The sequence below is a fragment of the Phasianus colchicus genome, chromosome 3, assembly GCF_987193195.1.
Source record: "Phasianus colchicus chromosome 3, bPhaCol1.hap1.1, whole genome shotgun sequence".
Lineage (NCBI taxonomy): Eukaryota > Metazoa > Chordata > Aves > Galliformes > Phasianidae > Phasianus > Phasianus colchicus.
This window is the reverse complement of record NC_143438.1, coordinates 56184142-56210887: the sequence shown is the minus strand read 5'-3', so window position 1 is coordinate 56210887 and position 26746 is coordinate 56184142. Positions and strand designations below refer to the sequence as shown.

Below are 26746 nucleotides of genomic sequence, written 5' to 3'. Positions count from 1 at the left end.
CTTTGATCAGCTACTCAAGAAGTGAACTGCTTACATCAGGACTTGAATCAGTGCCTGATTCAAGGCTCGAAAGTGTCCTGAGTTAATTTTACTGATTTATTTTTTAATGTAATTTTGCTTACTTCACAATTTATATTGAGTCAGAGTCTGTCACTGCAGTTTACTTTCCAGAATATTTCATATGATTTATTTTTTTTTCTTTTGCATACATTACCCTTTAGAAATAATACTTTCAGTGCAAGTCTGCCATCACTCTTGAGGATTACTCCCTCTCCCCTGTGATTTAAGGTTGTCCTGAGACTTCTAGCTTTAGAAATGTGTTTTAAAAAAAAAAAATAATAATCCTTAGTCTATATTCATTTCCTTAACTAGAAAAACGTCTGATCAATAAACTAATTAATATACTAAATAGTTCTAGCAATACTAGTCAAGGAAAAAAAATAGTAATACACATTTGTCAAAATGATCTTTGTTTCAAATCCTTGATTCCACTTTCCTACGGAATTTTCAAAAATGAATATAAGTATAAAGCATTTCATGTGTGTTAATTTTTTTAAAGTATTTTTTGTAAGACTTCTCAGAAATGTAGTACAAATAAGGTTTCATAAATGTAACTAAAATAGGAAGTAGATGGTAATTACTATCAGTACTGTGAAATGTAGAAATGACAAAGAATGCAAAACTGATTAGATAGGACTGAAAAAGCATGAATTTTAACATGTATTATAAAATTACAAAGTAAATTAATTGGAGCTTAAGCAGGGAAGGAAATAAATAAATTGCTGAGCAGAAAGCAATTAACATTCTTTTTTTTTATGAAGATATGAGTAAGATATGACTTTTTTAGAATAGATATGTTCTGAAGAAACTTTTAGTTAAGTTCAAAGTTGCAAGTTGTTTGCTACTGTTTTTAAAATTTATTTTTAAAACTGAGGTAACGCTGATAGTCTGATAATAGTTTTTCACACTGTCAAAATTTCATTTTGGATGACCAGTGGCTGACATATGAGCTAAATGGTCACTCCTTGCAGAATGGATGGCAACATGTCACACATACTTTTCAAAGGAAGCTTAGTGAATTTCCATGGCAGCAAAAAGGCAACCGGCTTCTTCAATGTTTCCTAATCAAATTTTACTTAAGACACAAAAGCTTTCAGATCTGTGGGATTTCAGCCCTCCAGAGGTGGTGTTTAAAAACCTTATGACAAAATGAATCAACGCTTCTCTCAGTCATCACTTTCCCTGAGGGTGTATCATATCAACTGATGCAAAACGGGAGCAAGAAATTAAACAAGGTGCAGAAGCTTTTTCACCATTTTGTTGGACCAAGCATGTGTTGCAGAATTGCAGAAAATGTTCATTCTCAAAGGCAGCAGGTTTGGGTGAAGAGCAGGAGGTACCACCTGGCTTTGTGCCCCAGAGTTAGATCTCGTTGGCTTGTTAATGAAATAGCATTTTCTGTGCTGTAATGGAGCAGTGATGTTTCACATTCTTGGGATTTCTGTGAGCTATTCTGGGTCAACAAAAGGAAAATTCACCGTAGGGTTCATCCAGGAGCAAAGAGGCTTCCCACAACTAATTTCTTTGAGTTTTCTTCATGTGGACCATTCAAATCTGCAGCCAAAATTGAAGGAAATTGTGACCCACCTCCTTGGTTTCCACAGGCAGCTTTTTATAAGTGAACTGAGCTAACAACTTTGGAAGTTCTAAAAGTTAGTAGATAGCTAACAGAGTAAAATGCACCTATTAAGATATTAAGACCAATTTTGTAAATTCAGCTTCTCTCATTAGTAGCTCAAATGGTAGTTCAGATAAGACGCCAGCAGAAGAATGCATTGATATATTCTTCAGAAGATATACACTCCACTAGCTTACTCTAACTGATGATAAATGAAAATTCTAGACTCAGAAATGGCTATCAGTCAATCAGTCTTGTTCTTCAGTCTTAAAAATGGAGGTATTCTGTTTATTCTGTTTTCTCATCTATTTCAAATCACTCAGCTCTGTGACATAGCTCATTGCTCATTCCCAGCTGCAGAGAGCAGAAGCATTCTCATTATTGTACTTCCTGCTTCTTTTAATTAAACCACCTTCAGGAGAAAAAAAAAAAAAATCTTTTTTCTGAAACCCTTGTCTTTCCATATGTTTAATGTTTCTTTTCTCTCTAGTTTTGACCTGTTCACAGTTAGCCAGCATCTCTTTTCCTTCACTGAATGGAAATTGGCTGTTCTTCAATGCCCTTGCTTCATTTCAGTGTAGCTTCAGGAGATACGGAAAGGATCTTGTTATCTTGTTCTTTCATAACCACAAACAAAGCCTGGATGCAATAAAATACATTTCTTTCTAATGTATATTTTCATTTTTTTGAACCATCTTGTAGATTTCTTTCTTTTTCTGAAACAGGTTTTTTTTTTCCTAATCTACTTATTTCTTATATTGCTCTTCACTGGTTATGTTTTAATTTGAAAAAAAACCTCTATTTATCTTGAAGTATTTTCCTCTATTAAACTAGTCCTGGATGGGATAAAACTTCAGTTAGGTATTTGTTGACGCATATAGTTAATTATTGACTGTTTACTTGTTTTTCACTAAATCTGCTTGCCTTTGATGCCTTCATTTGTTCCACGTTAATTCTCTTTCTCAGCGATTCTCCATTTCCATCTCCTGTGTTCAAACATTCATCTTCCTCTTCTGTAAGGCAGAAGTGATGAATCAGTATTTATGCTGCAAACTGTCACTAGCTTGCACTTATCAAGAAAATAGATCTCCCAGTCGTTGCTGGAAGCTAGAATCATAGAATAATAGAATCATAGAATATCATGAATTAGAAAGGAACCACAAGGATCATCAAGTCCAACTCCTGGCTCCACACAGGACCACCTAAAACTCAGACCATATGTCTGACAATGTTGTCCGGTTGCTTCTTGAACTACAGAAGCTTGGGTTGTGACCTCTGCCTTGGAGAGACTGTTCCAGTGCTTGGCCATCCTCTGGTGAAAAGGGCCCTGTCAGCTGAGCCCTGTTCAGAGCTGCAGCCGCTATGAGGCCACCCCTCAACTCTTCTTCTCTGGGTTGAGCAAACCAAGGGAACTCAACTTCTTTTCTTCTGCTGTTGCTGTAATTCACATCTCCACTGTAGGGACTTTTGCTCTTGAAATGGGAAAAGTTTGTATGCGTTTTAACCTCTTTGAGACCAATTTCTTCTTATGAAATCTTGACTCCATTGAAACCAGGTGGTAGTGCAGCACCATTTCCAGAATACTATCTTCTTTTAAATCCCAGTTGTTTACAGCTGATTAATGATGAAACCATGCCATGATTGGTGGTACTATATTCTTATTTTGCTGCAGAATATCTGCAGTATAGAAGGTATTGAACATATAGTTTTTAGGTTAAAAATAAAAGAATTAAATGTCCCTCTCCCTGCATCTCCTAGTGACTTTTAGACCCACTGGACAGTTTTAACCCTGCTTGTAAAAAAAAAAAAAATAAATAAATAAAATAAAAAACAGATGTGAATGAGTTTGAAATTGGACTGTTAAGCAGACAAGAGAGCAAACACCATATAGGTGTTCTCACTTAGGAGGTTGAAATGGTTTTACACAGGTCAGGAACTGTTCCAGCACAGCTTATTTTATGTATATTGACGAGCTTTTAGAGGTCTCCATGATGACCACTGACCTAACTTGGCTTAAGTTTGTTATCTGGGGCATAGTGCCCTCTTTTATTATTATATTGTGAAAGTACTAACAGATAAGTATGCGTGCCTAATTCCTTCCAAAGTAAGTGCACTTGAAAATGCACTGTATGATTAAGCATTTAATAAATCTGTGCTTTCCAAATGTTGGTTAGAGCACCATTTATTTACTTGGAACAGTGCGTATTTACCAATCCATTACTGCCTCTAAGTCTGTGATGGAGTGGTTCTCTGGGAATGACATGTTGATTAACCTCAGTATCAACATCTTGCTCTGCGTTTTTCTCTAGACTGGGAATATGTCATCTTTGTAGAACAGCTATAAACTATGTGAGCTACTCTGAACATAATGCCTCCTATTTTATTATATTGTCTCTCAATGTCAGAGATTTATGTTGGTGGTATGGCACTAGAGGTTGAACCTTCGTGCTAATATTCTGTTGCATTTTGTTGCTGGGTGACAGCTGGCAGCAGAGGGGCAGTCTGAAAGAATGGTATCTGATGTGGAAATGTGTATGAAGCAAAGGAGTGTCATTAAATTCCCCCATGCAGAACACATTGCATGCACTGACATTCATTGATGCTTGCTGAACTTTTATGGAGATGAAGCTGTGGAAGTGAGCACAGAGAGGCAGTGGGTGGTGTTTCAGCAGAGATGACAGCAACAGCAGGTCACCTCTGATTGTACAGATTTTTATGAGTGTGGCATGCAGGCTCTTGCTGATCGCTGGTGAAAATACATAGCTAATGGTGGTGACTACACTGAGGAGTATTTTGTAGCTGCGAATTTGCTCTGTCAAATACTGTTATTGTGCTCTTTGTATCTGTTGTAGTTTCCATGGAAATAAATAGGAGCCATTACTTCTTGAGCAACCTACATAGATATGTATATTATATGGGTTTATAGCTTTGCATTCTAGACTAGGCATGAATGTTAAGTTAGCCTTATTACAAAACAAATATTTGTTATATATATGTTCTTCTGTTTTTTAAAGATACCAGTGAATATCCATCCTTGCTTTTCCTTTCAAACATTATATACTGTGTTAATCAAACAAACATAGTAGTCTTTAAAATTAAAAACAATATGATTTCATACTAAATATTATTTTCAATAGAGAGTTACAAATAGTTGTTATTTTTTATTTATTTGTTATTTGTTATATTTGTTATATTTTCTGTTATTTTGTAGGTTTAAATATAAGCACACAAATGTCAATGAAATTGTCCTTCCAACCAATTCACCAAACTCTTCTTGTGGAATCTTAAACGTGAGATGGTCCATGTAAGAGCTAGATAAATGCTGCCTGAAGTTAGTATATTAAAAAAAAAAACAAAACACAAAAAAATAAAACCAGGATAAGCAGTTAAGGTATATTTAAATGTAGATGTAATGTAGATTTGAAATGTAGATGTGAAATGTAGATTTCCATCTTTCAATTGTTAAACATTTCTATGTTTTCTAGAACATATAAATAATGGAAACTGTAGATACAAACAGATACAGTCATGATGGTGAAGCAGCCAAAGGGTGTTTTTCTGCTAGCTGGAAGATTTTGAAATTTTTCATCTCATCTCACCGTAGCTTTTCTTACCTCAATTTTATCTGTCCTGTACTGGAACTATGTAGCCAGTTTGTGAAGTAGTGACTGTTCTCTTCTCCAATTATTTAGTTGGATCAAAAACTGCAGGGTTCTGAGGGGAAAAAAAGTGGAAGGGAAAGCCAGAGGGAGGGGAAACAAGCCTTCAATCCAGGATAGATTTCCTGAACAAATCTTTGTTTTGCTAATGCAAAAAAGAAGTTTATTTCAATAACAAATTAACCCCACTGGATAACCAGGATACTGTTGGTCACACTGCTGAGTATCTCTGGGCATCAGGGCAGCAAAATCAATAAATAGTGCAGGACTTGAGAGGATAATTTTATTTTTCAAATCTAATTTCAATTTTTTTTACAAGATTTTTCTTAAAAGCACCATTATAATAAACCTATAATATATTATAAAAGAGGTTGATTTGCTCATCTGCTTTGCAGTGATGTGAAAAATAACGTAATCTATGAGCTTCTGAGCTAAAAAGGAAACATGAATGTGATTATTGAAGACTTTTTCCTCGTGAGTTGTCCTGCTGAACAATACTCATAGAAGAAAAGGTTGGATAGACTGTAAAATGGTTTAACAGAGAGAAAAAGTGCTCAGTAAAAGGAAATTTACCAAGACCGGAGAGAGTAGTAGGTTGTGTTAACAACACTGGATGAGTATGAGGGCCTTGATTACAAATGTAGTTTGTGCGGGAGTTTAAATCTTCAGATCTTTTCAGTGTCACTTAGGAAAAGCTATGACTGACAGTTACTCCATCCTGGTGGTCTTTCCTGCCTAAACCTATCAAATTCATACAAGTTCCTTTTCAGACTTCCCAACATTGACTGAGGCCACTCTGTGACTGTATCCCTTCCTTGTTCTTCAGAAACAGCTCTTACCTGTGTCTGGAATCACTTAATCTGTCCCAGTATCTTACACTCCACTTCCAGTTCATCTGTTTGACCACTTTACTTCAGATAAACCTTCCTCCTAAATGTACATTGTATATTGAGTTACTCCATGCTGAATGAGACAAAACTTCTGAGAACTCCTGTCTCATATTTGGATTTTGGAAAACCTTGGGGAGTTATGCAAACCTTTCTATTTTCAGCTAGATTTATTATATGCTATTCAATCATTGTGTGCTAAGTGAGAACTAAAAATAAGGAAATACTAAGAAAGAAATGCTGAAGTTGAATAGGAAGGAAAAAGTATTTAAGTGATCATAACTGTTATTTTTACTCTTTCTATTCACAGTACAAAAAATCATAAGCTGTTTTCGTAAGCTGCAATCTCTCTCATGATATTATCATTAGAAATCAGTTTTTCCATGTTGTATCTGCAGTACTAGTTCTTATTTCAAGCAAAGGCTAAAAGCCAGATGCTTCTGTCAGCCTCTGTCTCCTCCTTTGTCCAGTCTATCCAGACTGATGCCCCTCCTTCCCTTCCTTTCCTTATTTCTCCTCAGTTGTGTTGAGCTGAGCTGCTCAGGTCTAGTTGGTTCTATGGTGATCTCACCTTCCCAGGTCTGACACGTCTCCTCAAGACTCTTGCTCAGTGAGATTTTCAAAAGTTTTCAATATAGCACTGTTTCCAGAAATTTCCATATGAGTTATACTCTTAGCTCAAGGTGAAACTTTTTGAAAATGTTTGAAGTCATTCTTCTCGTGTCAGTTTGGAGTGCCTGAGCAAGAAGCCAAGGTATAAACAAACAGATCAACCTTGTTCTCTGAAGTGCTTTAAGTACTTTACTTCTATGCCAATATATCTCAGAAGCTAAAGGCAGAAAGTTTGCATGAATAAACAAACAGAGCTAGTATTAAATGTTAGTCAGAAAACTGAAAAAGTGATGTCTCGAGTAGGACAAATGTTGGGAGTCTCTATGCGTTGCAGCAGTGACTTTGTAAAGCCTGATTTTAAACCATCTGGAAAAAGCCTTTCAATGGGGGCCATGGAAGGGATTTGAGGAGACTCCCTACTGCCCTGCTCATTCCAAGGGAAGGTTACTCATTTTTCTCCAGGGATTGCTGCTGATGCTATTTTGTAGAGTAACACTGGTGAGAGCACAGATCTGTGCTTATTTGGTTGAACTTGGTGATTCTGCTAAATGACTTGATTCTGCCAAATAATTTTAATTGTCAGAGTCATAAGGAACAATTAAATGGTGAGGGACTTTTTATGAGAGCGTGAAGAGACAAGATCAGGGGAAATGGCTTTAAACTAGAAGAGAGGTAGATTTAGACAGAAATTCTTTACTGTGAAGGTGGTGAGACACTGGAACAGGTTGCCCAGCGAGGCTGTGGATGCTCCCACCCTGGAGGTGTTCAAGGCCAGGCTGGATGGGGCTTTGAGCAACCTGTTTTAGTGGGAGATGTCCTGCCTATAACATGGGGTTGGAACTAGATGATTAAAGGTCCTCTCCAACCCAAACCGTTCTACGATTCTATGAAATGTGTCAACCTTTCTTATTATTTGGTTTTCTAATTTCTTGGTTACATTAAGAGGCTTACAAGGCTAAAACACTTAGAGGTTTGCCATCTCTCATGTATCAGTTCATTATTTCTAAGAGATCTTTCTCCAACTTTAAATATGCATAAAGACTTACTGAAAGGTTTTATTAGATCACGTGCAATTCATGGGAAGTAAAATGGAAACTAGAAAGGAAAATTACACTTTTATAGTTGTTGTAATTACTTGTTATTTATATGTTTCAGTGAAAAATAGCAATACATGTACTAATTATCAACTAGATACATGTATTTTTTTATTTGTGGAAACAATCTTTTTTAAGACTGGCACTTGTGGTGAGCCATTAGTACTACTATTGCTAAATTTCTGAAGTTATTCTTATCCATACTGACTAGTAAATTCTTCTGTTGTAAAGTTTGTCACGGAGTTAACTAGATCAATCTATGCCCGTGACAGGGGGGCAGTAGGCCCCTGGCCCTCTCCCCACAAAATAGGAAGGAAGGAAGGAAAAAAAAAACAGTGGCAATGATCTATGAAGGAAAACTTATTTTACTAACTATGATATCCGAATGCAAGATAACACAATATAATACAATCTAATTGAAATTGAGACTAATAAATCAAATAAGATATGAGAGAGAGTTCCTGAGACCGAGTCAAACCTGAAAAAGATTGGAACAGCTAGGAAAGCACCTCCAGCACCCACTGCCAGGCAGTAAGAGATTGCCCAACCAGGAAGGGTCAGATCCCATGACTTCCATAATGTATAGGGATAGGTACCTAGAATTGGAGCATTAACACTTTAACTCCCAGTGCACTACATGATGTTATGATGCTGAATACTGAAAACCAGAAAATATAAAACCATATTTCCACAGGGTATGGTATTAGACATGCTTTTACTTTTCATCCTTACTGATCTGGAATCAGAGAAAAATAATGCTCTATGTAAAGGTTCAAAAGGATTGATTAACCTGAAAACAGTTAATTTCTTACACTTTCAAGTGCTAAATGTGCAAAAGAATAATGCTAAATAAAACTGCCCTTCAATTTGTTGAAACAAATTACAGAAAAAACAGTTTCTGTAGAAAATAAATGTTATATAGATAGGATTACTATTTAATTTGATGATCATTAAGTTACCTTAGATGTACAGAAGTGATTGAGTTATCACAGTTTATCAATAAACATCTATTCCATTATTTCTTCCTTTAGAAAGAAGTGCTTGGTATAACACACTAACCTATGGTATAAAGTCACAGCTGCAGAGTAGGAATGACAGGGACAAAGGGTGACCCAGGAAAGCCGGCTGTCTGAATGTAGAACATGCCAAGACAACTATGGGCATGTAATCTGAGGGTCAACTGGAACACACCATAAATCTTCAGATTTATGACAGTGCTGAGGGACTGTAGACTTTTTGAGCCAAATCCTCAGCTGGTAATTGCATAGTAAAGACTTATCATAGCAGGGTTACTGAGAAGCTTCCATGGCAACATCTACAAAAGAAAACCTTCACCTACCACTCTGTGTGTGTGCGTGTGTGTGTGTGCAAGAGAGAGAGAAGCACTTCTGAGCGTGCCAAAAGTAATCTGACCAGCAAGGCCAGGCTAAGCACAGAAATGGCAGTGAACTACCAAGGACCCTTGTTATTTCTGTTGCCATAGACATACAAAAAGAGAAAATCTGATTGTAAGAACTAGTTACTTTTATGTTGTTGTTAACTGTAAGTAAATTTTTAAGACTAACGCTGATTGTAGTTATGGTTATAATACATATAGATGCAGTTTTTCTTAGAAAAATTGCGTATCCCTATATTATCCTTCTCTAAGAAGGGTTAGGGCTCATTCCCTCTATGGCGAGTATTTCTTGAAAGAGTTCTTGTACGATGGAAATTAACCAAAAGGTTACTGTTGATGGGATCATTACAGGTTCACATGAGATATATATGTGTCATGTTTTCGAAAGTTATTCTGTGATTCTTCTGCATTAGTTGAAATAAGCACTTGTCCTTTGGTAGTCTGTGGAAATAAAACTCAGATTGCTCCAGCAAAAACCACTGGCTGTGCAAAATGCCTGACTGGCGAACTGTCCCCATTGGCAGGAAGAAGCAGTTTCTGTCATTCTAATGATGTAAATAGGGAGTATTAGACAGTAATAGCACACTGGTGTCTTCTGTGAAGGCATGCTAGTGAAACAATTAAATGAAAACTATTGGGCACTTAAGTACTTCATATTTCTGAGGTTTCAAAAGATCTTTGCATTTGCTAATAATAAGTAAGCAATTAGCAGTCTTATCACAATTGAAAAGTACTTTTGCGAATTAGGTGGTATGGGATTATAACTTATTCAAATAAAAAAGAACTTCCTTGGCACCATGTACTTCATGAATACAGATAATTACAGTAGTAGGCAATTATTTAAAAAAAAAAAAAAAAAGTGAAATTTAAAAAAGGTGAAGACAGCCAAGTCGTGTGGATGTTCTCAGTGTAGTGCCTCAGCCTCTGTTCATTTTCTTTATTCCTCTGACAAAGTCTTAATTTACAGTGGATGTTTCTTTTTGGTGCCATTTGCTTGCCCTAATGCTATCTGCACAGCTCTTTCTCCTTCTGTACATTTTGTTCAGCTTGGATTGCCCTTTAAATTTTTGTGTGTTATAAATCTAGTGAGATATTGTTCTTCTCTCTTCTTCTCCTCGTCTTTTACAAAAGAAATTTTCATCTTGATACTTCTACTCCATAACCCATACTGCTGCATTTAATAGCACTACATGCAGCAAATGATGGCAACGAAATTGGGCATTGATATTTTATGGGACCCATTTAGTACTCTTTGAAGTGAAGCACGAGTTTTCCAGCTTGGTAATCAATTGGGCTGTAAGCAACTGATCACAGACACATTTTCTTCTCGCATCATTTATTTAAGCAAACGTCTCACACGTCGCACTTCCATATGCTGCAAAGCATTGGCACAGATTCTCAGCTTCACGTCTGCAATTAGTAAGCTATGATTTAGCAACAGTGCCAAAAAAAAACACGTGTTTGTGCTCTTTATGACATACTCTAAGAGAGCTGAAGCATCTTTTAGTCTTTATGTCCTCAGAAAGGCGGTTGGTTCACACGTTGAGGAAACGGCTTCAAGTTTGTGCTTATCTCTGGCTTGATGGCAGTGAGCACTAACAATGACGATGATGATGATAACAGCAGTAGTGCCTGTGGAAAAAGCGAATGGCCCCGCTGGCACTGCCAGGCAGACGGGTGGGTGGTGAGGAGCCACCCGCTCCCCTCTGCCGCAGCAGCGGGGCCGGGCCGGTGGGCAGCGGCGCTGCGGCGCGGGGCGCCGACACCCTCTGCTGTTGCTTCAGAAAACAGCGCTCAGCGCCAGAACCGACAGCTCTTTGTGGGTGACACAGCAGCGGGAGGAGTCGGTAGCATCGCTGGGGCTTAGGTGTGCTCGCAGTCAGTATCGGATAACATTTAGGAGCCTTTGCTATGTTTCAGTGGCTCTCTGCTCTTGCTAGACAAAACCTCTCCACGTGGCTTGCTTCCTCAAGCACCGCTGTTCTCCCAAAGCGGTGCTCAGCCCCAGCTGTTTTCCATGTGTCCCTCAGACGGCCAGCTTTTGGTGCCCTTTAGCAGCTTTGTGCTTCCCCCAGGGCCTCGCGTTTGAGGAACTGCTTGTCAACTCTTAACCCTTTGTTCACTGATGCCCAAATAAACTCAAAAAATAACAAACCCTCAAGCAATTCGGGGTTTGCGGTGGATCTCTGTTCGTGCTTTAAACATTCCTTCTTTTCCTTCACTCCTGCTTCTGCACAGCTTTGCCTTCTGTGCCTGATTTTTCACCATAGTCATTGCTCTCAGCATCGTTCTTTGTGTACTCTTTGCTGCTACAGGCTCAAGCAGGAGCTCCGTGCTATAAGCTGTGTTATGAACAGAATTCAATAGGTGGAAAGAAGGGAACTGGGGATGCTTTGCCTTCCCCGCTCTGTCCTGGAGTCAGCAGACTGGCTTAGTCAGCTGGTGCAAGCACAGCCTCTTATTCTGAGAGCTGAACTCACCCTTTTTTATCTCATTGTTTAAACAATTAATTATGTGTGACTGAAGATACCAGAGGAGGTAGGAAAGGCAAGGTTCTGGAATTATATACATAAAATTGACTTTATTTGCTTTACTTCAGCTGCATCTTTTTTTTTTCAAACTGATCCTTATTTCTGCTGGGAATTTGAAAACTGAAAAAAAAACAACTCAAATTCTGTTGTGAAAAGAATTAAGATTTGGATATCCAGAGGGGGTTCAGGTTGGATATTAGGAAAAATGTCTTTTCAGTGTGGTGAGGCAATGGCACAGGCTGCCCGGGCAGTTGTGGAGTCACTGTCCCCAGAGGTGTTCAAGAAGCACATAGCTGTGGCACTGAGGGACATGGTTTACTGGGCATGGTGGGGATGGGTTGATAGTTGGACTAGATAATCTTATTGACCTTTTCCAACCATAATAATTCTCTGATTCATATAATCGATAGGTAACTCTTACTTCTGGGAAATGAGTCATTTTTTTTCACGTTGAAAAGGCAAAAAGATGTCTCTCCAGGATCTTGAGCCAGTATTTATCTGACAGAATCCAATGGCATCATCCTCAAAAAACCACCAGTCTAATCTTAGCAATTTCTAAGTTTATTGTCATAAAGCTTACCAATGGCATCAACAGCTTCTCATGCCTCGCAGCCGAAGTCTGGGTTGCGTTGGCTGATCCTCATTCCCTTCAGAGAGTGGTGTGCCAGCTACCGACACTTCTACATGCCAAATGATTAACTGATAGTGATATACATTCAGGAGGTCTAATTGATCTAAGTGAATGATCATGAGACAAACAACAATTAGATAGACATTAAGATTTAAGGGGTTTATTTTATTTGTATTTTTAAAGTAAGAACTGAAATAGAGACACACGTGAAATACTACAGGTATTTCTTAAGAAGAGAAACACATGTGCGGCCTGCTCTGGACAAGCAGGAAGACTGACAACTTCCAGCTACACTGATTAAGCAAAACACAAGGAAGATGTCCAAGGGGTCACAGGTTTCTGCCATCTGCAATTAAGAACCGAACCATGAATTTTATGCTGAATATTTACAGCCTCTATGACTAAGATATAGGTATGAAAGTTTTTTAGGAGAAAGCATTCCGTATACTTTCCTGCCTCTCTTTCTCCCCTTCCTCTGCCTCTGAAAAGGATGGGTGAAATGCAACATTTCCTGAGATGCGGGCTCATGCAGCCAGGCGGCATTTCTGGATAAACGCAGACAGGAGAACTTTGTTTCCCTGGCAACTGGAGCCACAGAAAAGCTCTTCCAGCATCTCTTCCCTTTGTTCGGGTTCACCATGATTATATCCATTGGTCAATCAGGTAGGAAAAACAATTATGGACTAAAAAAAGCATTCTGATAGTCTACTCCACTTAACTCATCTTGCCTCCCTCACAATTTCTAGAATAAAAAGAGGCCTCTTCATGTGACCTCAAAGTTCACAGCTGGATTTCAAGGTTTGCCCTGTTCTGAAAATTCACCTTAAACCTGGAATGTGTCACAATCTTCAGGGAGATAGTGTTGGAAGCTCAGCAACTTTCACACAGCACCCAAAACCTGAATGCTGCTGTGGTCCCCGAGTCGTGCCAATGACTCACTGAGCTTTGTTCTTACTTCTGAGTCAGGGCTGCATTAATATTCCAGTGCATTATGATGATTCTGAAGCACTGTGCTGATGGCTGTGGCTCTTTGAGCAATAAAAGATTTTAGATTTTAGAGATAAAAAACCCAAAGGCAACGTGGAAGCCCTTCCCACTTGCTATTGTTAAACATCACACGTATCCCTGCCCTAGGTGTTCTTTATTCATTCAAATAATTTCACTAGGATTGTAAAAGAAAACACTTCACAGCTACAAAATTTCCAGTTTATGTTTTTTCTCTGGCTTAAATGTAGCAATATCGTGTAGTTTATCTAAGAATGAAGCACAGAATCCTTGTGTTTTGCTGCCTGGCTATCAGACAGCTGGCTGTGGGATTTCTTTAACTCTGAGGACTGGCATTCATGACTTAAATAGTGTTTCTTAAATATCAAATTTCGTGTATGGTTTTCTATTTTTAATGAAAAACAAGTGCAATTTATTTCTCTTCTTTCTCCTAAAGTCCTGTGAATTGAACGCTGAATCTATAGTGTTGTAATAAGAAGAAAATTGTGGCATTTAAGCCACAGATGTGCACAATCAGAGCTGGATACAAGTTGTAGCTGTGTGTTTGATATTGTGCTTTTATGCTGTTATCCTTCCCCAGACTTTTCCCTGCTTTCCCCGAGAAGAATAAGGTCTTTTGTCTAATGGGGTCCCTCAGGGGAACAAGGAGTTCTGGCAGAAGTCTTGGTATGGACTGGTTGGGCTGACCTCCTGCCAACACTTTCTTTCCCTTCCTCTGTGACTTCGGGGCACTCCTGTCCTTTTCTGCAGGACTATTGGAAAGGGCACGGTGGCAACCGAACAGTTTTTTGTTGGAGGAGAGGGGGATGGTGACTGAGCATGGTTTTTCCTCTGTCCTCAGGCTTCCTTTAGCCACTGCTGCAGATGTTTCTAGGATATGCAGTGAGGCCAGTTATTCCTGATAATCCAGCTATTGAAGTTTTCCTCAGAAAAGCAAACATGCAAAAGGGAAATATTATTTTTAACAGTTTATCTGAATTTGTCTAAACTTGCAGAAGAAAAAGGCATTTCTTTACTCCTAGCGCTTGCTTTCTACTGAGTTTGTAAAGACCTGCAACAAGCAATAGCTAGAATAGAGCCCCTGAAATGGAGCACACGCGGACAGAAAGCACCAGCCAATTAAATGTTGCCCCTGGCTCACCATACAGCTAGCAGTGTCATGGCTGAACTCCACCTCAGTCTAGTTTCATGCAGATGTAATGCACACTTACACCGTTAAGGGTCAGTGATTGTGGCTGTAAGCACATAGCGTGTGTGTGTGCTGACTCTAAGATGACTGAAGAGTCTCAGCACAGAATTTAGCTAGAGAAAGAGGAGCTTACTGCCCGGCCCCTGATGCTTGAATATTCTTTGTCTGCTATTAATTAATCTTACTGATTTTTTCACATTATCTTTGCTTTAGATTTATGCAGAGCAATAATAAGCTTTTCTTCTCCATAGAGATGTTTCTGATCCATCTGTAGGAATAGCAGAATGACAAACTGTTGCTTCTTCCTCAGTATCTCCAGCTTAACCCTTAGTGTTCATTTTAATATTTTGCAGCTGTATGTGCTTACACTTCAGATATATACAAAAAGAATGCCAAAAAAGCAACAACAAAACAAACACACAGACCCACAAAAAGCAAACAAACAAACAAAAACCAATACAACAAACGATTGTTCATAAGAGATAGTTAAGCAACAGTGCTAAATTGTTACTGTCTTCTGGCTCTCCTATGTTTTTTAATTACAGAATGTGGAGAAGTTCAGTGAAGGTGTTCACAAGAAGTTAAAAATCTCCAAATAAATCTATGTAGGAGGTGAAGCAGCAGTAATAATTCCCTTTGGTGCAATTATGTGGGCCCATGGATTGCAAAGGGAAAAACAGAATCAGGGAGCATGCTATGTTAGGATCTCACTTTATCTTCCAAGTGATAATTATTGTCCCAGGCCAGTTTTCCACCTTTAAAATGTGCTTGGCTGAGGGGATTTACTGTCATGTGTTTGTTGCCATGCACTTTTGATGTTTTCATCAAGGGTGAAACTTCCTGACAGCTCCATGTAGGTGGCAGTGAGCAGATGCTGATTTTTTTCAAGGAACCAGCAAGCACGGTCATGGCTATCACCATGCTTGCATGAGCCTCGACCTTTGAGAAAGGGGATTCTGTACTTTTTAAAACTCCTTCTTGACTTTCAACTCTATGGCTGACGTCATTTCTCATCTTGATTATAGGTTCGGAGAGAAAAAAATGTTTTAAAAATGGAAACCTCAGCCTATGAGAAGAAGCTGGAGTAAAATTTCATAAGGATGAAGGAAATTCACAACTCCTTTCCTGACCATCTGAGCTTCACAAAATGTCCAGGGAGGCATGACACCCTGCAGGTGCCTGCAGAGACTTGCTGTCCTGCTGGGAGCTTTGAGGCACAGCCTGCCTGGCCTATTCTCTGCTCCTTCCAGAGCAGGGAACTCTGGTTGGGATTTGGGATTTCAAACAAAGATTAGCATGTTTTCAGCCCTGCAGGATGGAGTGTTTAAGGGATTAGGCCTGAGGAGTTTGATTTCTGCACACTCCTCCTCTCCATCCCTGACCACAGCAGGATGTACTTGGCTTCTCACAGTGTGGAACAGTTTGAATGAACAAAAGACAGCAATTAGGCTGCTCCCAGATGTTCCTGCCTCTCTGTGCTGTGGAATCCAGCTTCTGACATTCCCCCAGGTTACAGGCATAAAGGAAGAGGGGCACAGCCACCCAGCGAGAAGCATTTGGGATCCACAGTTGTGAAGCTGAGGCAGAAAAAATCTGACAGGTTGGGCAAGAAATCTAAACTGAAAAATTCTGTTTTATTCAGCATCTACCAGCCTGTAAATGCATGCAGAATTCAGGAAGGCAAAGGGGGTCATTGCTTAAGACCTGGGAGTGTGAGGGCAATGAGAAAAGTTGATTTGGAAAAGTGTACAAAACCAAGCACCCACTCACAGCAGAAGTTATTTCTTTTATTTTGTCTGCCTCTGAGCGCAGAGGCAGAAGTCATGTGAGCTTCTGAGCTGCAGGGACAGAGGCAGAGGAGAACACATGCATCAGAGCAGCGTGCTGCTGGAGCCCTGACGGGGAGAGGGAAGCAGAGAGAGCCTGGGAGGGAAAAGGTAAAGTGGTAGGAGCTGGAACAGCAGCAGCTGCTGCTACTATGCCATAGCTCGTGCTCAGGAGTCAGCTCTGCTGCTAGCATGCATCTCTGAGGGCTCAGGTGCCTCGGGTTCAAAAGTCCTAGAAGATCTGTGATACTCCCAGGAGCCAAGTGGATGCTTTTTTTTTCCTGCGAATATCTGTCTGAAGATTCTGCTCCTTCTCCTGGATTGAGAGGTATTTTGTGTCATTAATTTGTCTCTTGTTTAGAAGCAAGCATGGGATCTAGAAAAAGATAAGGCAAGGCTTATGCCAAAGCAGGTATACGGAGAGGTGGTAGATTTCTCTCCTTGTTTATAGTAGAGTTTAGGGAGCAAAGAGCCCCTGTCACTAGGATGCTGTTTGACTTAAAAGATGGAGGATGGGAGAGAGAGAGTTAAAGAGTGGGGGTGGATCTGAACTGCTTCCCATCTGATTTGTTTCTCTGTAATTTCTGAAAGTGGAGGGAAACTTTCCTCGTGCACCTGGAGGAGAAACACTTATTATGTACTGAGATGTAAAACTTATGTTTATATATTTTGAATGTGTTTTATTTAAATCCCTGCTTGGCAAACTACAGTTCTTGCCACAGCAGTGTTCTCCTTAACAGGTACAAATTTTACAGCTCTTAATATTCAGTGGCTGTGATAGCACCTCAGTCTCATTCCCTCTTTTTCCCTTTTCTAGCATCCTTCCTCCTGTAGCCTGCACTCTCCTCCCAGTCTCTGTCCTGTTTGTGGGGGCCGTGGCCTCTATGGATGCCCCTGTACAGATTTTCCGGGAGGAGTTGGACTCCACCTGCACACCGGGGCCCTGTCGCCCTCCCAGCACCAGCAGCAGCTGGCCCCTGGGCTGGGCGGACTATGACAGCAATGCCACTGGGACCTTTGGGGACACCCAGCACAACCACACCAGCATCTCCCCTTCCATTCCCATCATCATCACCGCTGTCTACTCGGTGGTCTTCGTTGTTGGCTTGGTGGGAAACTCTCTGGTGATGTTTGTCATCATAAGGTAAGGGGCTTTGATTGAAAGAGGTGCAAATGGCTGTCCTGAAATTTGGCAGTCCAGGGGGAGTTTATGGAAGCTGTCTGGGTCTGCATATATCAGGAACTGAACAAAAAAAAAGTAGCCAGAACGAACCCAAATCTTTTAAGTCACAGAAGCTGCATGGAAATGCAGTTACAGGGAGAAGGGAGAAGCTGGATAAAGGTGATGAATCCTGTAGCTGTGGGAAAGGTGCTTGGTGCCCCTGAGCTGTGTTCAACGGGTGCCCTCTAGGGATGAGAGGCTGCCCTTGACTGAGAGAAAGTGGGAGAAAGAAACTTCTGCAGGGTACCTTCTTTTTGTGATTTTATTTTTTTCTCTGCCTGAGAGGAATCTACCTGGTGTAGGGAACCTGCTTTGGCAGGGGGGTTGGACTCGATGATCTCTGGAGGTCCCTTCCAACCCCTACAGTTCTGTGATTCTGTTAATCCTCTAGACATGGCTTATGTATCCAGCTGTGTGGACACTGATATTTTGCTGCCTCGTCACCTAGTAGCTCTCTTAATGAGGTAGGAGAAAAGGAAGCAGTAAGAATCACATCCGTGTAATGTAAGCTAAAGGATGCTGTTTCTCTGCTTAGTGGTGTTTAACTCCAGTTTTTGGCATTGCCTTGAAGAAAACAAAGCAGATGTAGAGAGGGGTCTACTTTTCCTATTGTTTTTCAGGAAACAGGAGAAAACTGTGTATCTGTGTCAAATAGTTTTTCATATTAAAAAACTTAGTGAAATGCATCAATACTGGTATATTGTTATATATTTTTGCCTGCACTATGCTTTCTCTTTTCATATGTAATTTGTAATAATTCCTGGACAGTGCAGCTCAGCAGGGTGATAATGACCATCCAAAGAAATTGAAATCATGAAACTTTTCAGTCTCTTCCTTCATATTCTATATGAATCTTGCAAAAAACTCTGGATTTTGGTGGGTTTTTTTGGTGGGTGTATGGAATATTTGATCAATAAATGAAATCACCTTGAACATAGGAAGAAAAATGGTGGGATTGCAAGTTGATCTTGTTAATAAAGTGTGCATGATAAAGGTCAAGAAATTGCAGAATGATGAAATAAGTGTCAGTCTTGGTATGGGAGGAGTTAACTGGAATCAGTGAAGTTATTGATGATGTACTTTATGAAAGATGTCTTAAAACCAGGTGAATATCTTTGAAAAATGAAAGTAAAATCTCATTTTAAAGTCAGTTCAATAAATAAAGATTCCCATGGTCAACGCAGGGTAATGGGTTTACTCCATCTTTGTGATGCTGCAGTTTTTATGTCTCATCAAGCTATTTTAACCTTCATTCAGAGAAAATATTTATTTTTGCAAGAAGAGAGACTCTTACTTAACATATACAGTGCCATAGGCAGAGTTTTTCTAAGCCATCAATCATTTAACAGTATGGTGCTGATTTGCCAGTCTGGGCAATGGAAGAAAATTCAAACTTATCCAGAACCCTGAAAGTTAGCATGGATGGATTATATTGATTCGTATGTATTTCCTTTTCTGTCTTCTTCTATTACCCTCCTAAGGTTATTTTTGTGAGGGTCTAGCTAGCTGTGGCTCTCTCTCCACCAGATCTACTTTAGTCTTAAATACATTGTAATTACATTACAAATTTAATTGTACTCAATATGGAAAATTTAAAGATTCCAAATGTTCATGCAAGAGTGTATTTTCATTTTTGTCCCAATCTTTCATTTCCCTTTCTCTTTCCCACTCATTCTCTCTCTTCACGAGTGTATCTCAAGATGGGTTTTCACGACCCATTGAAAAATGCAGATTGCACTGATTCTTTATATGGAAAGCCAAGGTCTACAAAGACAAAGCAGGCAAGGGGGAATCATGTCCCCTAGCCATCCCAAATTGCTTTTCCTCCAGCAAACACAAATTTTAAGATGGAGTGATAACTTGTCTTTACCGCCAGGAATACTGGGTTTGCAGGAGTCTTCTCTTTACTGTTTCCCATTTCTCCAAACCCCAAATCCCTCCTCCTGACACCTAGCAGGCAGCACAGGCCTGGCTCCTACTCCCTTTGCTCCTTTTGACCAACACCTTGTAGTGTCTCATGAATTTTCATTTCTGGTAAGGAAGTAAATTGTATAATTATATGGCTTACTAAAGACGAAGCCAAAATAAGCTTCCTTCCCATGTGACCATAACAACTCATTTATTGGAGGGATGGGCTGTGTAACAGACCTTTGCTCTTTCCCAGATTGGAGAGCTGGTGTTCATGTATCTCCAGGGATGAGGGAGGAGTGAGATTTTTGTATCCTCAGTGATGAGGAGACAACTCTCATGATGCTCCAGCCTTTCTGAGACAAACGGGTGTGTGTTCCACTTCAGTGAGTGCAGAAGTGGAAGCAGGAAGAAAACAGAAAAAAACATTGATAAGAAGAGAAAGACATACAGATACGGGAGGCAGAGCTAAAAAAAGAAGGGATAAGTTGAGACAGAGACAGATACACCTTTTGAACACTTGAATGATATATAGAGAGAATATGCGTTGGAGAAAATTGGAAATAGCATTGTTCTGAAATCTCTTTAATGTGTTAAGAAATCCCTGTGATAGGAAAACATTAGAGCTGAAATAGCGTAATAGATTTTTCACTGCTCCTCAGGTATCAAGTATTTGTCACCTCATTTTGGTGACCAGTCATTCCAGCTCTTATTGAGATCTGTGTTGAAGGCACAGTGGGGGTAGTACATTAGTACTGTGGTGCCAGTATGACCTGTTAAACCATGACTCAGGAAACCTGAATTCATTCTTCCCTTGGTTTTACTGCAGGGATACAAAGCATTGTTCTTACCTATCGAAGTGATCAAGGTCACTTTGTGGCCCTGTGGCTCAGTTTCCTTTTGTAAAGTGCAAATATTGATATTTACTGTCTTTAAACAAAAAACAACAGTTAGAATTATAAACCCAAATTCAGTCACTCAAAATCCTAACAGAACAAGACCAGTTCTATTGTAAGCACTCCAGACAATTCAGACATGTCAAAAAAGTTTACTTTTAATGTGCTGAAAGAAGAATGAAACCTGTACTCTTGGCTCTCTCCTTGTTGTTGATATTAGTGCAGTGGATGGTTTGCAGGAACTCTCCCAGTGTTCAGATCAGCTGCATGGTCCATGTATAAGTACCAAGGGTCTGCTGTCAGACCAACAGCCAGCAGGGCACAAAGGATGTAATGCTCACCTGAAGCTGCTTCTTTTCATGGGAGACAGTAAGAGAGGAACAGGGAATTGTATCCCCTTCTGCAATGGTGGAAAGTGCAAATGCTACGTGGGAAGCACAGTATGGAGGAGAAAAGGAGGCAAGAAATGGGTTTGTAGAAACCAGATAAAATTATCTGACCTCATCTGAGTGAAGTTATACAGCTTTGTGCGTTTTGACACGGTCAAAGTTTATCTCAAGCCCTCAGAGCTTTTAATCTCTGGAAGTAAAATAGTTGGCCAGTGCTGATAAATAAAATTGCTCGTCCTTGGAAACATGATAGTCCTTTTCCTTTCTTCTTCTCTTTCTCCCTCTCCCCTCCTCCTGACTTTATTTCTCTAAAATTTAGTTCTACCTTAAAATAACATGGTGCTTTCTTGTGACAGCTGGATGGGAAGAAAAGTCCTCTGAATGAAAGCTGAGTTCCAGCTTTAACAATGGATTTGCTTTTACAAAAACCATAAACATATTCTGGTAAAAACTCTGTGGGAGCCATGTGGCTGTCTCTTGCCCACTTCTGATTCACTTTTTGCATGTGCCTTACCTCCATTTTTCCTGAAGTCATTTACTGAGAACAGTTGCTATCATCTAATTCTTAAATAGCCAATCCTGTTATTTCTTTTTAAATTACCACTGACGCTTCCAGTGAACTGAATAATTTTCTGCATGCAAAAACACTTTTAACAGGAGTTTGTGTCACTGTTATCTATATTCATTCCTAGGGGAATAGAGAAAGCTTGTATTCTTCTGCTTAGTCTAACGTTTAAGGAAAAAGTATAATTAGTAATACATTTCTGTTGTGATATTCATAGAACTGAGTGGCATCTTATGCAACAGAAAGATTTCATGAAGAAATGTCAGCTAAATTCATCTCCTTTCCAGATTGTTTCTAAATTTTCTCCATGATTAATTCTAAACAATAATAAAAGTATTAAAATACGTATATATAAAAAATGAAATAGATTCAGTGTACAAGTTTAAATTAATATTAGATTTTGGCAACACAAAGATAGTACTTTAAATTATTGTCCTAATTTTATTAAATTACATTTTGAAAGAACATTCTGAAATGAAAAATGAAGCTGCAGAAGAGTCGACCTAACTGAATTGCCTGTTCTCTATTAATTGTAGCCAGCATGATTTCATTCTTTAATGAAATTATGGAATTGGCTGCTAAGATTAAAGACCTAGCTGCAGCATACTTTATGAAGCTTATGTCTTTTAACCTATTTTTACCTGATGAACAGGCAACATCTTACTATTAACACAGAAGTATCAAATGGATGAGTAGCAGTTCATCATGGGACCTGAGGGAATACCTGGCCTCACCTCACAGAGTGAAGGTTCTTTTGGTGGATTCTTCAGGATCTGGCCTAGCATGGCACCATTTTCATAAAGACTTTGATTACTAATCACTACTGCCAGCTTTTACAGATGGCACAAAGACCAGGGTAATAGAAAGAGAACAGGTTTGTAAATGAAAATATTGGTACCCTTGAAAAATATCACTTATTTAAGCAAAATCCAAATGTTTTTAATTTATTTAATACCCTACTAGACAATAAGTAAGTGAGACCTGGGATTTATAAGGGACAAGAAACTCAACATGAGTTCCCAAAAAGATGCTATGATAAGAAGAGCTGATACTGAGACACTAGAGAGAACACAGGAAGGGGTTGGAAGGAATATTTATTAGAGAGAATATTAGAAGGAGGCTAGTTCTTATAGTGTGTAATCTGTTTGGCTTGTGGAAAGTTATTTGTTATCTTTCCAGACACTTCCACTGGGCTAGCAGCCAGGTAGTCATTTATTTCAGAGAAAGGCGTAACTGGAATTAATGACTAGAGCAAGAAAAATTATGGGGAGTCCTTTTGAGCTGACAGAAAGTGAAAACATACAAGCACTTTCCAGTTTGGCTGCTGGTGAGACAGCAAGTTTGAGACAGTCCTCAGTCCTCAGCAGGGGGAATGCAGGACACAACCATGTCCCTGGCAAACGTGTGGGGCAGCAGGAAGACAGTGAGGACAGGCTGTGGCTTAGTTCTTGGTGAGGAGGCAGAGAAAGGGAAGACTTTCATTTTGTTTTTCCCCAAAGAAGATTTGGAATTTGCTGGAAGGGTGTTGTGGTGGGAAATCTTTAATCTAGTGACTTTGTCCTGGGATGTGCTAAGGGTAGGGAGGGATAATCTTTACTGGCTACTTAATATCTATTCAAACTGTGATTAGTTGATCTCTATCTGAAATTCTCTGACACAGGTGAGTTGCCAAGGAGAAATTTAATTTCAGTTATATATTGCTTTCCAAAGGAAAAGCAACCAGGAAGACTTTGATAAAATCTACTTCTGGGAAGATTACCTCATGTTTATCTTTTGGTCCTTCCATCTGTAAAGACCAGATAAGTCTCAAAATGCAGACCCTGTGCTCTACTCTTGAAGGCAGACTTTGTGCTTTGATCATTGCTATGCTCTTTTGAGGAGCCTGACAGGCATTAGGAAATACTAGTATGAATGTCATCTTGTCTACTGGTTGGCATGAGTGCACAAACTGAATTAACTTTGGGGAAGGAGTGTGTACAGATGGAGAGAGGACATGGAAAGAGGAGTGTCTGACCAGTGCTGGCATTCTGCAAACTATAAAATAGATATAAATAAGGAATATATGAAGGTGCAAAGCATTTTTATGATCCTATTGGGAAGTTTGCATTCTAGTCTGTGTATCATCTTTGAAATATTTAATTATCCTGAAGCCAGAGGGTTCAGATCTCATTAGACTCAGCTTCTAATCCCTGGAGAAGTGAAAATTAATTCTAGGAAATTTGCTATTTTCAATTTTCAGGACATTGTTTAAAATGAAAGCCCTTTTTTCTCTACGTGAATATTAGAGCCCAACATATTTTTCTTCAATGCATGAGTTTCTATTAATGCATGGCGAGAGTGCTTGGAGAACCTTTCTGTTTTCTGCATTCGTCAAACCACTTGTGCAGCACACAGCACTCTGCCTGGCTGCTCTTTGCTGCAGAGGTTAGTGCTACTCTGAAGCACAATGTGAGCAAACATCTGGGGTTCCCAAACCTAGCTACCCTGCACCTGGAGGACAGGGGATTTCATATTTGCTGGTTGACTGCATAGACAAGTGCATTTCCCACTGCATTGTCAGTAGGCTATCCACAGTGTTTAACATAGGGCAATTAAGAAAGTTCTCCTTGAGAAATGGTAGATGAGAACCTGTGTGTTACAATTAATTCAATTAAGCTATTCAATAAGTTAATTCACTGTTCGCATGCAGAATTTTTTTACCATGCCACTGGCTGTTGGACAGTATTGCATCTTAATCTTAGATATGGCTTACTGAATTATTGCTTTATAAAGGTACTCTGGAAAAGAAAAATATTTTCAACATGGGAGCTGTCAGCCGTGATTTTCAGTTGACTGTCTTAATATTTCCTGCATTTCACTTGCCTCATCTCCAGTGGAAAATATGTGCTCATAGAATCATAGAATTACAAGTTTGGAAAGGACCTACAAGATCATCTAGTCCAACCATCCTCCCATTACCACTCCTACCACAAGCACTAAACCATATCTCGTAGCTTCTCATCCAGACACCTCTTGAACACTGCCAGGGATGGTGACTTCACCTCCTCCCTGGGTAGCCATTCCAGTGCCTGACCACACTCTGAGAGAAAAAGTTTTTCCTTAATGTCTAACCTAAATTTCCTCTGGTACAACTTGCATCCATTTCCTCGGGTCCTGTTTGTTGCCTGGAAGAAGAGGCCAAATCCCTCCTCATCACAACCTCCCTTCAGGTAGCTGTAGAGTGCAATGAGGTCTCCCCTGAGCCTTCTCTTCTCCAGACTAAACAATCCTCAGCTGGTATGCACAGCATTAATTCCCAGGACCCCTATGTGAGAGGCTTCTGAATTCTTTCTTTATTTCTTACCTGCAGAAGCATCTACTCAGGAGAAAATGTTCAACAATATCTGACTGCTTCCAGCCAATGTTTGCATGCATAGCTGCTTATGTAGCAGGAAAGCAAGACCCTGAAAAATCTGCTATCCCTGCTATCCTTTTTCTCCTGAGTAATGAGATTTGTTCTCTTTGCCAGCCAATCTCGGACCTACAGCAAGAAAATTCATTTAATAAAATCATAGAACAACAAAATCATTAAGGAATTGTGGAAATGACCATAGAGATCACGAAATCCAACCACCAGTCCATCACAACTCAGTGTCACATCTGCATGTTTCTTGAATGCTTCAAGGAATGGTGACTCCATCACTATCCCTGGACAGCCTGTTCCAATAATCTCCCTCTTCCACATAGAAGAAGCATTTTTCTCTGCTTTTGGGGCTCACAATGCCCTCCATGAGAGACATATCCTTTCAAGACTTTAAGAGCAAAGGGAAAAGTGGACACCATCGGGGTGGAAACACTGGAAAAGCATATTTTGGAATATTGGTGTTTCTAACACTAAATATATTTCTTAGAAAAGATGCTCTTGAACTCACACAAAAATATTAAAAGTCCTTATCACAGAAGGAGAAAAAAAATTCATTCTTATGAAGTAGTGAGAATTTTTCTTCATTTTTACCCAGATATATGTAAACTTTACTTTTCCTGTCCCTAATTCAGAAGCTGGTGGTTAGGCTGAAGAAGGAAATCTTCCACATCTAAATCTAGAAGATCTTGTTCTGGCTCAGCTTATGGCTAGGCCAGGGGATTAATGATAGCAGTAAATCATAAGGATTTTAATGGCATCTTCTGAAATTCAAGTAGATTATGCTCCCTGATGGGATCACGAAAGCCACGATCATGTTTTGCCTCTTTAAGCTGCCCAAAAATAAACACCTGCAGGTGTTTATTAATAAACAGAATTCCACTTTAGGATGTGATTTTGAAGGTAATATATACAACTTTTTTGTAGGCTTTTTGTGATTTTGATGTTAAAGACAGGCAACATTTAAGTATGTGTGATAACAACTTTTACCTTTAATTAAAATGTTTTTCTGACACCCTCTTCACTGCTAACGTCTGTCTGTCATTCAAAAAGTAATAATAACGTGAAGATACAGCATACTGATTTTTGTGTTCTTCAAATGATTTCAATCTTAACTTCATATTATCATAAATCTCTTACATTGAGTTTGAAGATCCAAAAGACGGCTGAGCCATCCTTTTGAATTAATATTTTTGGAATATATCCCCCTCCTTTTTTTTTTCTTTTTTTCCCCCCTCCTTGTTCTGATGCAATATGATATTGAGCATGCCTGAATACAGTCTAGAGATTTAGAGCTTTCGTGAATAAGCTTTTCAGCTGCTTGATCTCCATATACATCACCTAGAGGAACCTAGTGGAACAGTGCCTGCATTCTGGTGATAGGTGGTTTTGCAATTTGCTTTTAGACATGCTTAGCATTTCATTTACATTCACTGACTCAGGTATCTGCCAAAAATATGTTTGTTATAGCTTGTATTTTTCATGCTTTTGTATTTTCATTCTGGTATTGCAGCATGTTGTTGTAGTATACCTGTTAGACTTGCTCTCCTTCCCACCCCTCATTTGTTACCACAGGGAAAATTTGAGCCTATTACAGCTATATGACAAATCTTCCACCAGAATCTCCTTTTCAGCTTGTATTAATTTTATTAATGTTATGCTGTATGTTAGCATGTACACTCCTCCCTTATAGTTGAGACAATGCCTTTAAGGGGCTCTTCTAGTAGGTTTACTAATGCATTTTTATTTTTTTCTGAAAGCATGCTAACTTCTTTCTAGCATGCTTCCTCCTTTCATAACCACTGATAAGCTTGGATTGAGGTGCAATTTCTTTTTCCTGTTTAGCGTCTTAAAAAGA

The 26746-nt window shown here is 39.3% G+C and overlaps 1 protein-coding gene across 1 annotated transcript in view; it reads left to right on the top strand.

Moving 5' to 3' along the window:
- The window catches only part of OPRK1 (opioid receptor kappa 1), a 50276-nt gene that overhangs the window by 12146 nt on the left and 11384 nt on the right, over positions 1-26746 (top strand). The window contains 2 exon segments of the mRNA XM_031612850.2: positions 15708-16836; positions 17326-17652. Coding sequence (XP_031468710.2) covers positions 17393-17652 — 260 coding nt within the window. The 5' untranslated portion in view covers positions 15708-16836; positions 17326-17392.